The 15,022-nt window shown below is 39.1% G+C and overlaps 1 protein-coding gene and 2 non-coding genes across 3 annotated transcripts; 2 read left to right on the plus strand and 1 right to left on the minus strand.

Annotated features, from left to right (window-relative positions):
• Positions 1 to 604: 604 nt before the first annotated feature.
• Positions 605 to 711, plus strand: LOC145110194 (small nucleolar RNA R71). Its single transcript, XR_013709576.1, has one exon. It is a non-coding gene; the product is annotated as a small nucleolar RNA R71 (small nucleolar RNA).
• A 3,597-nt stretch (positions 712 to 4,308) lies between these two features.
• Positions 4,309 to 5,169, minus strand: LOC145107023 (uncharacterized). Its single transcript, XM_079043911.1, has one exon. The coding sequence runs from the start codon at positions 5,167 to 5,169 to the stop codon at positions 4,309 to 4,311; it is 861 nt and encodes a 286-aa protein (XP_078900037.1).
• A 916-nt stretch (positions 5,170 to 6,085) lies between these two features.
• Positions 6,086 to 6,192, plus strand: LOC145110303 (small nucleolar RNA R71). The gene has a single exon (XR_013709686.1). It is a non-coding gene; the product is annotated as a small nucleolar RNA R71 (small nucleolar RNA).
• The last annotated feature ends 8,830 nt before the right edge of the window (positions 6,193 to 15,022 follow it).

Here is a 15,022-nt window from a genome sequence, read left to right on the forward strand (position 1 = left end):
GTATTTGATATTTAAACATGTAACACATACAATCATGTAAACTTTTCAAATATATTTATATTATGGTGGTGTGTACTTTCTTTACTATTAAATTGTTATGATACTGTACATGACGTCCTCCGCCCCCGAACGTTTCCGCCATTCTGGTTTGGGGGTGTGACATCTTTTTGTACTCATCATATGGTAGCCATTCTTTCCTTGGTTTTCGCCAATTATCATCAAACCTATCTCCACTTATATAGCACACTTGTACCTTCCGGTTCCCATTCTCATCAAGATCACAATCTTTTGTAAGGTGAGGCCCTCTACAGTTTTCACGTCCTACCCTAATAGCATGGATGGATTGGTCCATCTTAGTCATTCTTCGGTCCATGCTTTCCAACTTTGCCATCATTGCTGCCATGTCATCGGTAATGGAATTCAACGCCCCTCGAGTCAAGTCATTCCTTGGGTTATGGTATTCTCTAGAGTGCTTAGAGAATTCTTCAATTAGTTCTTTGTTACCGGGGGTGCCTTCTTTGTGAGGGGTCCTTGCGAGTCAAGGAGCTGCCTAGTTGTTACATTGACTCCATCATAGAAAATGGAGACTTCTTGTTGGCTCTTAAGATCATGATGTGGGCAATTCCTTAGTAGACTTTTGTATCTCTCCCATGCCTCATAAAGGGACTCTCCAGCTTGTTGTTCAAAGTTGGCAATAGCTTTTTTCAACTTGGCTATTTTCGAAGCTGGGCAAAACTAGTCAACAAATTCTTCTTTCATCTTAGCCCATGTAGTGATGGATCCGGGAGAGAGTGACTTGAGCCAATCCTTTACAACACCTTTGAATGTAACTGGAATCATACGAAGCAGCTGGGTTTCGCGAGGCACATTGGGAACATTAAAATAATCAGCTACATTGTTGACTTCATCCAAGTGTTCATAGGCATCTTCGTGGTCTTTTCCGTAGAAGGGGATTTCCTTGAGTTGAGCAAGTATGTGGCCCTTTAGTTCGAAAGTGGCAGTAGCGGGAATTGCGGATTGCACAAGTCCCGGGCCGGTATCGTCACGTATTCTCTTCTTCCATTCTCCAATGCGAGCTTCATCGATGTTAGCCATGGGATTAGCTAGTTCGCCTTCAAAGTCGCTTTCTTCTTCGTATTCGGTTTCGTAGTTGTCTTCGAATTCGGCTTCTTTTGGATTATCTTCAATATTCTCTAACTTGCTTTCTTCGCTTTTTCGACTGCTGGTGTCTCCTGGCTTCTTGTTCTTTTTCTTCCCAAAAACCGTTTTCAAGCTCGTCAAAGGTGACTTCTTAGGTGTATTAGAGCTTTCAACCTCCTTGCCTTTGTTTTTCCTCAAAGCGGATTCTGGGTCTTCAAGTGGAGGAACCAGGGGTGTTTTGGATCCTCTGGTCATGTAATGCCTGTAAACAAAACAAGAAAAACGCGTAAAAAGAACAAAAATAAAATAAAATATAAACTGTGTAGCAGTGATGGACTCGCCGAGTGCAATCGAAGCGACTCGGCGAGTCCGTCACTGCTACACAGTTTCGTATTTTATTTTATTTTTGTTCTTTTTACGCGTTTTTCTTGTTTTGTTTACAGGCATTACATGACCAGAGGATCCAACACACCCCTGGTTCCTCCACTTGAAGACCCAGAATCCGCTTTGAGGAAAAACAAAGGCAAGGAGGTTGAAAGCTCTAATAAACCTAAGAAGTCACCTTTGACGAGCTTGAAAACGGTTTTTGGGAAGAAAAAGAACAAGAAGCCAGGAGACACCAGCAGTCGAAAGAGCGAAGAAAGCAAGTTAGAGAATATTGAAGATAATCCAAAAGAAGCCGAGTTCGAATACAACTACGAAACCGAATACGAAGAAGAAAGCGACTTTGAAGGCGAACTAGCTAATCCCATGGCTAACATCGATGAAGTTCCCATGGGAGACTGGAAGAAGAGAATATGTGACGATACCGGCCCGGGACTTGTGCAACCCGCAATTCCCGCTACTGCCACTTTCGAACTAAAGGGCCACATACTTGCTCAACTCAAGGAAATTCCCTTCTACGGAAAAGACCACGAAGATGCCTATGAACACTTGGATGAAGTCAACAATGTAGCTGATTATTTTAATGTTCCCAATGTGCCTCGCGAAACCCAGCTGCTTCGTATGATTCCAGTTACATTCAAAGGTGCTGCAAAGGATTGGCTCAAGTCACTCCCTCCCGGATCCATCACTACATGGGCTAAGATGAAAGAAGAATTTATTGACCAGTTTTGCCAAAAACTTGATGTGTGTCGTTTCTTGATGTGTGTAATGTGCTCCATGATGTCCTCCGGCGGGTCCGCTATGGCAGTGTGCCAAAATTTCTTGACTTTCCTTCCCAAATACACATCTTCTTATCATTCCATCCGCGCAGCTTCGGAAAAGGTATGGCTCGTCCCAAAAGTAGTATTTAATTTTCGAAAAGAATTTCTTCTTTTGTTGGCGAGTCAAATCTTTTGGGATATATTTGGTTGCTAAATAATTGGCTATATCCGCATACCATGGCACTTCTCCTGCTAATACCAAGATATACTCATCGGGAAAATCATCCCCAATTTTATCTTCTTCTAACTCCTCCAAAAGTGGGTTCTCTAGTCTTGATAAGTGATCGGCACCTACGTTTTCCATCCCCTTTTTATCGTGTATTTCGATATCGAACTCTTGTAGAAGTAGGACCCAACGTATCAATCTAGGCTTCGCATCTTGCTTGGCAAATAGATACTTCAACGCGGAGTGATCGGTAAAAACGATTGTCTTGGATAAAACTAAGTATGGCCGGAACTTGTCAAAAGCGTATACCACTGCTAACAGCTCCTTCTCGGTAGTAGTGTAGTTCTCTTGGGTAGGATTCAATGTCTTGCTTTCGTAGTAGATTGGTTGAAAATGTTTATCAACCCTTTGCCCTAAAACAGCACCCACAACATAATCACTAGCATCACACATTAGCTCGAAAGGAAGATTCCAATTTGGTGCTATCATGATAGGAGTAGTGGTTAATCTTTCCTTTAGCAAATGAAATGCATCATGACACTCCTTGGAAAAAATCAAATGGGGCATCCTTCAAGAGTAATTGAGTCAAGGGCCTAGCAATCTTTGAAAAATCTTTAATAAATCGGTGATAAAATCCCGCATGGCCTAGAAAGCTTCTTACCCCCTTGACATTTGTTGGAGGTGGTAAATTGGCTATCGTATCAACCTTTGATCTATCCACCTCTATCCCCTTCTTTGAGATCTTGTGACCCAACACAATTCCTTCCTTCACCATAAAATGACACTTCTCCCAATTGAGAACAAGGTTGGTCTTCTCACATCTTGCTAGCATTAGATCCAAGTTGGACAAGCAATCTTCAAAAGAGGACCCGAAAACCGAGAAGTCATCCATAAAAACCTCCATAAACTTTTCGATCATATAATGAAAGATAGCTATCATGCACCTTTGGAAAGTAGCAGGTGCGTTGCATAACCCAAAAGGCATGCGTCTATATGTAAATGTTCCACTCGGGCATGTAAAAGTGGTCTTCTCTTGGTCTTGTGGGTCGATTGGAATTTGAAAGTACCTCGAAAACCCATCGATAAAACAATAATATAGATGACCGGAAAGCCTCTCGAGCATTTGGTCGATGAATGGCAATGGAAAGTGATCCTTGCATGTGGCTTCATTTAGCTTCCTATAGTCGATGCAAACACGCCACCCGGTTACCGTCCTTGTTGGAATTAATTCGTTATTTTCATTAGCCAGTACCGTCATACCTCCCTTATTTGGAACCACTTGGACCGGACTCGCCCATGGGCTATCGGAGATCGAATAAATAATTCCGGCATCTAATAGTTTCACCACCTCCTTTTTCACAACTTCTTGCAGGTTCGGGTTGAGTCTTATTTGGCGTTGTACTACAGCTTTTGATCCATCCTCTAAGTTGATTTTGTGGGAACAATAGGCCGGACTAATTCCCTTGATGTCGGTTATCTTCCATGCTATAGCACCTTGCCTCTTTTTTAGTACACCCACAAGCTTTCTTTCTCATGTTTGGCCAAATCAGCAGCTTTAATTACAGGTTTTTGTTGGCCATCTTCAAGAAATGCGTACTCCAAGTGATCTGGTAGTGCTTTAAGCTTAGTTTTCGTGTTCTGAATGCTGAACACGTCGAGTCCAGTGAGGGAACTCGTCGAGTCCGGGGCAAAATTCGTGATTGTTCGGGGTTCTTCGAATGGACTCGTCGAGTCGGTCGAGGCTACTCGGCGAGTCGAGTTTTCTGCATTTCTAATCAGATTGTTATAATCAGCTTCCTAGAGTAGTCTCTCTATTTCCAGCAGGTCCCTTTCTGCATCAAATTCTTCTTCAAATGTGACGGTGGACTTGTTTGGCTCATCTTCATTCCAATCTTCCAATAATTCTTCCAACATGTCTATCGAAAATGTTGTGTCGTCACTACTCCTTGCATGCTTCATGGCTTGATCAACTCCAAAAGTGACTGATTCATCTCCTACCCGAAGGGTAAGTTTAGAATCTCGCATGTCGATGATAGCACTTGCCGTATTAAGAAAAGGTCTTCCGAGTATGATCGGGACTTGAGGATCTGATTCCATGTCTAAAACTATAAAGTTCGCGGGGAACACGAACTTGTCCACTTTCACCAAGAGATCTTCACATATTCCCCTAGGGAATGTAACCGTCTTGTTTGCTAGGTGAATTGCCATACGAATGAGCCTTGGCTCTGGAAGATCTAACTTTTTGAAAAACGAGTAAGGCATGAGATTTACACTTGCCCCTGAATCAGCCAATGCGTAAATGGTAGCTAAGTTTCCAAATTGGCAGGGCAATGTTAAGCTTCCCGGATCACCTTTCTTCTTAGGAAGTTTGTTCAACATAGCGGCTGAACAATTCTCATTTAGGACCACCTTCCTTACTTCTTCCATCTTTTTCCTATTAGTTAGCAGCTCTTTGAGGAATTTTGCATATTTTGGCATTTGTGCAACCGCTTCTATGAATGGCATATTGATCTGAAGAGCCTTTATGTGTTCCAGAAACTTCTGGTAGTCTACTTCATTTTTTTCTTGTCTAGCTCGAACCGGAAAGGGAAGTGGAGGCTGATATGGATTGACTGGAGGCTGGATTTTCTGTTCAGCTGGTGGACTCGCCGAGTCCATACCATCGACTCGGCGAGTCGAGTCAGGAATCTGTGTTTCTGCATGCTTCTCTTTATCCTCTTGCACCAGTTTACTATCTTCATGATGAATAGGAGTCAGAGGGGTTATAATCTTCCCACTCCTAGTTGTGACAATGTTTATATGTGCACCTTTCGGGTTACTTTAGGTATTGCTCGGAAGTCCACCCGGTCTTCTCTCATTCACTTGTTGTGCAAGTTTCCCCAACTGCTTTTCTATGTTGAGAATAGATGCTTGCTGATTCCTAAGCAAAGCTTGTTGATCTTTCATCATAAGTTGGTGTTATCTCAACATATTTTGTTGATCTTTAAGTGTAGCATCGGTATCATTGTGTCGTTTCTCGGATGCGGCTACGAATCTTGTAAGCATGTCTTCCAAATCTGATTTCTTTTCATGTACCGGTTCCTCCTTTTGGTAAAAGCCTCTATCTTTTTGCTTATACTTTTCTTCCCTTGTCTTTTTGTACTCATCATATGGTAGCCATTCTTTCCTTGGTTTTCGCCAATTATCATCAAACCTATCACCACTTGAATAGCACACTTGTACCTTCTGGTTCCCATTCTCATCAAGATCACAATCTTTTGTAAGGTGAGGCCCTCTATAGTTTTCACATCCTACCCTAATAGCATGGATGGATTGGTCCATCTTAGTCATTCTTCGGTCCATGCTTTCCAACTTTTCCATCATTGTTGCCATGTCATTGGTAATGGAATTCACCGTCCCTCGAGTCAAGTCATTCCTTGGGTTATGGTATTCTCTAGAGTGCTTAGAGAATTCTTCAATTAGTTCTTTGATCATCGGGCGTGCCTTCTTTGTGAGGGGTCCTTGCGAGTCAAGGAACTGCCTAGTTGTTACATTGACTCCATCATAGAAAATGGAGACTTCGTGTTGGCTATTAAGATCATGATGTGGGCAATTCCTTAGTAGACTTTTGTATCTCTCCCATACCTCATAAAGGGACTCTCCAGCTTGTTGTTCAAAGTTGGCAATAGCTTTCTTCAACTTGGCTATTTTCCAAGGTGGGCAAAACTGGTCAATAAATTCTTCTTTCATCTTAGCCCATGTAGTGATGGATCCGGGAGGGAGTGACTTGAGCCAATCCTTTGCAGCACCTTTGAATGTAACTGGAAGCATACGAAGCAGCTGGGTTTCGCGAGGCACATTGGTAACATTAAAATAATCAGCTACATCGTTGACTTCATCCAAGTGTTTATAGGCATCTTCGTGGTCTTTTCCGTAGAAGGGAATTTCCTTGAGTTGAGCAAGTATGTGGCCCTTTAGTTCGAAAGTGGCAGTAGCGGGAATTGCGGGTTGCACAAGTCCCGGGCCGGTATCGTCACGTATTCTCTTCTTCCATTCTCCCATGGGAACTTCATCGATGTTAGCCATGGGATTAGCTAGTTCGCCTTCAAAGTCGCTTTCTTCTTCGTATTCGGTTTCGTAGTCGTATTCGAACTCGGCTTCTTTTGGATTATCTTCAATATTCTCTAACTTGCTTTCTTCGCACTTTCGACTGCTGGTGTCTCCTGGCTTCTTGTTCTTTTTCTTCCCAAAAACCGTTTTCAAGCTCGTCAAAGGTGACTTCTTAGGTGTATTAGAGCTTTCAACCTCCTTGCCTTTGTTTTTCCTCAAAGCGGATTCCGGGTCTTCAAGTTGAGGAACCAGGGGTGTGTTGGATCCTCTGGTCATGTAATGCCTGCAAACAAAACAAGAAAAACGCGTAAAAAGAACAAAAATAAAATAAAATACGAAACTGTGTAGCAGTGACGGACTCGCCGAGTTGCTTCGATTGCACTCGGCGAGTTCAGCGCAGAAACAGAAAAATTACTTACTAACTTCTGAAAACAAAAAAAACTATTAAAACTTATCCTAATTACTAAATTACCTAAGAAATAACTTTGTGCAAGATAAATCTCACACAAAGGATCGATAAAACTAGAAATTAGAATTAATTTTTGAACCGTTCCCTGGCAACGGCGCCAAAAACTTGATGTGTGTAAACTCAACTAGTTTTAAACCTACTTTTAATTATAAATTAACACACAAAAGGCAGTGGACCTATCAATTGTGGTATGGCTAAATAAGTAGGGTATCGAACTCAGGGAACGGAAAATTAAAACTAATAACTAATATTATCTAAAAGACAAGTAATAAAATTAGGGTTTTCTCTAGTTTTACAAGACTAGAAACTTAAACTAAAACTTAACTAATCAACTAAAAGCTGAAAACACGTAAAAACAACTAAATTCAATGATCAAAAGGGTTTCTGTTTAGGTTCAACTCATTTACTCCTATGGTTAATTTTTATGTTAATGTAATAGATTAATTGTTATTGGTTACCGATTATGGTGATTAGATTCACATTCGTTATTACCAATCCTTAGGAAATAGATTAATTTAAGCAGTGATCAAGTGATTAAACTAATAAACCTCCTAGTTCAATTATTCGGATTAAATAAGACTTGTAATTAGCTAATTGAATTGGTGAGTCAACTAACCTCTTGTTGATGGTGTATCAATCAAGCTCACACATTAATTTACCCATTCTCTAGTTAATCCTAGTTTCATATTCATTATTCCTAAGCATATAGCAATGTGTTCACATAAATTTATATGAGATAAGCAATCAAGAGATGTTCATGCAACTTAATTACTTAGCAATTAACAGAAAATAGTTATGGTTAATGCATAAGGGTCTTTAACAAGCTTAAGTTAACAAAATCACCAATTAACAATTAATCAAAAGAGAGTGTATAAACCATAGGAGCAAATTCGTCTTTCCTAAACAGAAACTAACTAATTTAGTTCATGATTTCAGTATATGAAAACCTAAGAACGAATCTAAATAAACCAAACATCAATCTATTCAAAGGTAAAGTAGGAAATTAACTAGATTGCCTTATTCTTTTGAGATTAGGGTTCTTCACACGTTCTTCTGATCTCTAGCAAGTTCCTTAGTCGCCAAGTAAGTTCTCCAAAAAGCCAGAGAGGCCTTCATACGGATTTGTGGCTTCTATTTATAGATATCTCAAAACTAGGGCTACTCGTCGAGTAGCCCACCGACTCGTCGAGTCCCTTTGTTGAATCCGTATGCGGCAAGGACTTCTCGTATTTCTTCGTGAACCTTCATATGTACTCGTCGAGTAGTCGTCGCTACTCGCCGAGTAGCTTCAGAATTAAGCATTTTCCTTCTTTCTTCCATTCCCAAGCTTTCGATCATGACTCATGTTTCCTTTTGCTTCCGAGCTTCCCTTCTGGACTGACAATATAATTTGAATAATATTAAATACCTTGTCCATAAAATGTAAATAATTAGCTAATAAATGATATAAATCTATAGTAAAAATATAGCTAAGTTTACAAATATCAAGTGCCAATATCTATCATATCAGATCGAGATAGTAGATTCACTTCACGTTTTTGGCAATCACTTCAAAAAGATATGGGAACACAACTCGACATGAGCATTGCTTACCACCTACAGACGGATGGTCAGGGTGAGCGAATCAGTCAAACGCTTGAAGATATGCTTCGAGCATGTGTGATAGACTTCTGCAAGTATTGGGACACCCATTTGCCTTTGATTGAATTCTCCTACAACAACAGTTATCACACGAGCATCAAGGTTGGTCCCTTCGAAGCGTTATACGGTCGTAAATGTACATCACCGTTGTGCTGGGCTGAGGTGGGTGATACTCAGCTAGCAAAAGGGCAAGCTCCGAACAGTGCCTTAACAGAGCCAGAAATCATACGCGAAAGGACAGAGAAGATAGTTCAAATCAGAGCTCGACTTCAAGCATCACGAGACCGACATAAGAGCTATGCTGATAAACGGCGAAAGCCCTTGGAATTCCAAGTAGGGGATCGGGTGTTATTAAAAGTCTCTCCCTGGAAGGGGGGTGATTCGTTTCGGGAAACGGGGAAAACTAAGCCCACGATACATTGGGCCATTCGAGATTCTTGCCCGAATTGGTCCAGTTGCCTATAGGCTGCAGCTACCTGTTGAGCTCAGCAGTGTACACCTCGTATTCCATGTCTCCAATCTGAAAAAGTGCTTATCCGACGAAACTCCTGTTCATCGAGGAACCAGTTGAAATCATGGACAGGGAAGTGAAGCGTACTAAGCAAAGTCGCATTCCAATTGTGAAAGTTCGATGGAACGCAAAGCGTGGACCGGAATTCACATGGGAACGCGAAGACCAAATGAAACAAAAGTACCCTCATTTATTCTCGCCTTATCAAATCTAGTTTCAAAAAGAATTTTGGGACGAAATTCCCTCTAACGGGGGGATGATGTCACAACTAGGAAATTCCATGCTTTTGTAACAACAATGATGATAACACTTGTAAACAAATTTGGAAAACATGCATGATGATTATTCAATGACAACAAAATTTCCATCAAAAACTCTATACAAACACTTCAAATAGTCAACAAAAGATTGGAAACCCTAAAAATCTCGGGTTAAGTCCAATATGGACTAGGATTTCCTTATTGGGCCTAATGGACCAATAAGCTTCCAATTTGACTATTTTGGGCTTAGAACTCTTAAATGGGCTCTAATTGGACCCCCTTTTTATGAAACTTAACATTTTGGGCCATATTGGGCCTAAAATGGAATAAACTACTCCAATAAGCCTTATTGGGCCATGACTAATCTAATTAGCCCTAATGGGCCCCAAACCTATTCTATTATGCTAAATGGGTCGTGAACCATCCAAAGAAGCCCAATGGGCTGAAAACTTTTTCTAGGAACCTCATGATTTCGAACATAGGCTAGAAGTGGGCCAAAATTAATCCATGTTTCTTTTACCAAGCCAACCTCGGCCCATTATATAAAAACAAATAATACATATTAACAATAGAGATTAGGCTAACCAAAACATGACACATCTTTATTGTTTGGAGGATAACCAAATTAAAACATCACATGCATCTAGAAAAAACACATATATCCATGAACACTCTTCTCTCTTCTTCTTATTACCTCTCCGCCGAGAGCTAGCAACACACACATACATCTTCAAACTTACATTTCAAACACTCTCAAGAACATCTTCTTCCTTCCTCCAAATTTTCGAGATCTAGGGCATTTCAAGAAGGTTTTCATCCAAAAATCACTTCAAGATACATACTTGTGGTAAGATCTTGCCAACATACTTTCTTTCTACACTTAATCACTCTTCTTACCACCTTAAATTCTTGATCATACTCCTTAGAACTCTTCAAATTCGAAGGTCTCTTCAAGAAGATTGTTAGGGCCGAGAATCTCATCAATCTTTTCTATCTTCTTCAAAACCGAAACATCAAACCCCAAGGTGAGTTCATACCCCCTTTTTTTCGTTTTTTACTTGTTTTTTTTTTGTGGGGGGGGAGAATACAAGTGCTATGTGTTGATCTATGTGTGTAGGCTTGTTATATGTGATTTCTTTGGTTTTGTGTTGTGAAAATATGATATTATTCGCTATATCTTGAAATATATGGCGAAAGTGTGAAGGATACATAAAGAACCAACATAATAAACAACATACTTCAAATATCTAAGAGTCTTAGGCTTAAGAAGTAAAAACAAAGACAAAAATCCTTAAAAGTGTCATTTTTGCAAAAATAACAAAGATTTGGGTAAAATATGATATTTTCGGTTTTTCAAGGATAAAATAGTATATTTACATAAAAATCTGACTTTTATGAAAATAACACTTTTCTAGGGGTCAAAAACATAAATTATAGTTTATTAGGCTTACATTTGGGCCTCACGGTTTTTGGGCCCAAAGTTGCGAAAAATAGTGATTTTCGAGGACTGAAGTTGTAAATTCATCAAAATATGGGTCTAAAACATAAATAAACTATTTCAGGGGCTGAAAACGATTTTAGTGCAAATTTGGACTAAAAATGCAAACTTTTCGGATTCTGGGCCAAAATTGTAAAACTTACGGAATTTGGGCCAAATGTGTAAACTTTTTACAAATAAGGGCTGAAAATATCAAACATTATATTTTAGGACTGAAATTGTAAAATAAACTATGTCTGGACCAAAAATGTCAATAAAAATGATTTAAGGACCAAAAATGTTAATTTTCACCAAAAATGACTAAAAATGTCATTTTTACTAAGAAAGGGCTGAAATTGTAACTTTATGTGAAAAAGGGGCTAAAATGGTCAAATCAATATTTTGGGTCAAATATGATAATGTTTAAACATTTGGGCCAAAGATATTAAATCTATAACGTGTGGTTTTAAAAGTATATATATATATATATATATATATATATATATATATATATATATATATATATATATATATATACAACCAAAGTGTTGTTATAAATCAATCGTTCAACATTTTAACGTGGCAAGTAAACATTTGGTACACAACAACCCTTATACTACGAACTTACATCGATAAACAGCTAAACGATACAATGATTGGGCCCAACGTTTTCTATCATGCTTATTGGGCCTTTGTGACCCAATTTCATGATTATTGGGCCCAATATAATCAACACATGTTTATTGGGCTTCCGGTGACCCAAATACATGTCTAATGGACCCTTAATAGCTTTTACATGTTATTGGGCCTTAGTGGCCCATTTGCATTGTTAATACGGTCCAAATAACTTATCATATGCTCGATGGGCTATAACGTATCCGTAGCATACTCGACAGCCTGTAATAACATACAAAGTTAGTGGGCCTCCGTCGTCCTCTTTCTTGTCTGTTAGGATTACTTCATATTCACGTAAACATCAAACGGGAAGTAATCAATGTTATTCAAATTCATGGGGTAATAATTGGGATTTAGTGAGAATTATCGGTTGGCACCAACGAGTGTCGGTCGTAGCCTGTAGTTATAATCAGAATCTCCTGGAGGGAGAGCGAGAGTTTGTGTATAGATCTATACGGGGGTGACTCCCCCACACCTGAGATGTTCGCTACAGTTAGACTCGTCCAGTCTAGGGTGACAAAATCTTAATTCAAAACCGGCATTTGATAAAATGCCAAGACAGGCGAAATAGTCATTATTATGCGTGGTTATAACGACTCACATAGAGATCCATTACCATATCATCATTCATGAGTAATCATATTCATACACTGTGACGATGCAAAGTGATTCATACAATAATACGATACTATCATACTATTTGAATTGGAAAACATCGGGTTTTCCGGGGAACGACATTATTCACTTTTTACATACAACAACTACAATACAAAGAACAATTATGATGAACATTCACTTTTACATGTTTTGAAATCACATACATATACACTTATGGGATCATCACATCTTTTTCATAAACAATTTTGTTTCAGAAAATATCGGATTTTCTGGGTTTTACAAACGATACAAAACATCTTTACCTCAAACCTGCTTATGAACTCACCAACATTATATGTGTTGACCGTTTTCAAAATAACTTGTGTTCTCAGGTAATCGTTAGAATGAAGAATTACCAAGCGTGTTTTTGAACATCTTTTGTGTGATGTTAATCGATAAACAATTTATGTTTTGGATTATGTAATGTAAACAATGTACTTGATGTGAACAATGATGGTTGTAATGTATTAATGCATGGTGATGTTTATGTTATGTTTCATGTATATTCATTGTGATGATATTTCAATTTAAGTCACACGAGCCCTCAGACGTTTCCGCCGTCTGGTTCGGGGGTGTGACATCACTTCCTCGCTATCAGTGAGAGCTCTTCTATAGAGAAATTGACCGAGATCTACATTCGAGAGGTGGTGGCACGGCATGGGGTGCTGACATCGATAGTGTCAGATCGGGATGTGCGTTTTACTTCCAGATTCTGGAAGAAGTTTCATGAGGAGTTGGGTACCCGGCTGCATTTCAGTACAGCTTACCACCCACAGATAGACGGGCAGAGTGAACGGACGATTCAGATGCTCGAGGACATGCTACGTGCATGTGTCATGGACTTCAGCGGAAGTTGGGACACCTATTTGCCCTTGGCTGAGTTTTCTTACAACAACAGCCACCATTCCAGTATTGGCATGCCTCCCTTCGAGCTCTTATATGGGAGGAGGTGTCGGACTCCCATTTGTTGGGGAGAGGTGGGGCAGCGAGTGATGGGTGGTACTAAGTGTTGGGTTTTGAGCATTCTAACACTCCTATGGTGTACATGCAACCCTATAAACCTTGGATCTATGTTTTCTCTATTATACATGCAAATATTAACTATTCCAAGGTTTCATCCTAACTAGCATATTATGAAGCACCTATACTACAAAGTTCTAGTTAGATGACATACATTTTGATGTAGCTTGATGTCTTCAAGCTTTAAGAGCTTAGCCCTAATAGTGTGGAAGCCTCAAATGGAATCACAAATCACCAAAACACCTTGGAAGAACTTGAGAGAATATGTATGCACACTAAAATCGGCCCACTCTTATTTTCACACACTTGTTGTAATTTTGTGAGCCAATGACCCCTTTATATATTATGGAGGATTAGGGTTACATCCATGTAAACCCTAATACCCATGACCTTTCATTTATATAGGATCCATGGGTTAAAAGCTCCATGGACCATCCATGAAAGCTTAGCCCAACCTAAATGAACTTGGCCCATTCCATATATATAAGAGTCCATATTTAATTAGTTCTTTTTGATCACTTAATTAATTCTAAATTAATTCTTGATCAATACTAATTAAATAATATGATTCCATATTAATATATTAGAACTTATAATATATTAATATAAATCATAAATATACTATTCTCAAAAGACTATCCATATAAATTGTGCCGGTCCAAATGGACCATGCCGGGTCGGGTCAAGTACATACCAAATATAGTTATGGACTTAGACATTAATCCAACAGTCTCCCACTTGGATAAGTCTAAAACTATTATTGAGTATGACTTCAAAACCTAACTGGCAATCGTAGCTCTTAAAGCCGCTATCGAAATCTGACCTTGTCAATGACTTGTCCATTAGATAAGGGATCATATATTCCTCCATTCTAGATATCATATGGACTGAGACATGGATTATAATCATTCTCTCTGTCCATTTGTTGTTTCCCGATTTTCGATTTATGATGACTGACTGATTGAACAAATCAAATCAGTCCTGGCTTGGCCAAGCACTCACATGTGTCATCGCTAAATCATCGAGGGGCCCACAGATATCGCTTTTATCCCGAAGTTAAAAGGAATGGATAAACTTCGACTCATATGGCTTGTTCTACTACTTGTTGAATCATACACAAAGGCACGTTTTATAACATCGAGTTACCAATGTGTTTTCGTGCAATCAATGTATAACCAACTGATAGTAACAACTCATATCTCTAGGTTTTAAGAATATAAGATATTATCGTCTCATGATCACTCGTGATAAAATCCATGAAGTGATTCAAATGAGCGTGGGTTGAATCCAATACTCAGAACTTATGAGCACTCATGAGTGTTGTAGCACCACTTTGTCCACCAACTTGGACCTCTACAAACCAACCCATGACAGTCTTGATTCATATCTACTTCCAACATATGACCGACTGTGGATGGTTTGAATAACTTAATCATTCAGGAAGAGCGACTTAGTTATTCTGGAAGTCAAAACATGCAAAGTGAAACACAAGAATAAATGAATCAAATATGGTATCAAACCCTATGAATATAAATAAACACTTTTATTTATCACCATACTGATTACTCATTATTCATTGTTTCGGTTTTATCAACTTTATACTTGAATTAAAAACACTAGTTGTCCCATGCTCCAAGCATGTACACTATGTTTTTCTTAAACAATATCTTTGCCATACACCAAGTATGCACTCTATGTTTGTCTATGATCCT

This window comes from Lactuca virosa, chromosome 4, assembly GCF_052849685.1.
Source record: "Lactuca virosa cultivar CGN04683 chromosome 4, Lactuca_virosa_CGN04683_v6, whole genome shotgun sequence".
Lineage (NCBI taxonomy): Eukaryota > Viridiplantae > Streptophyta > Magnoliopsida > Asterales > Asteraceae > Lactuca > Lactuca virosa.

Excerpts from the sequence above, each read along its gene's own strand:
- LOC145107023 (XM_079043911.1), bottom strand. The coding sequence starts at position 5,169 with ATGGACTCGGCGAGTCCACCAGCTGAACAGAAAATCCAGCCTCCAGTC.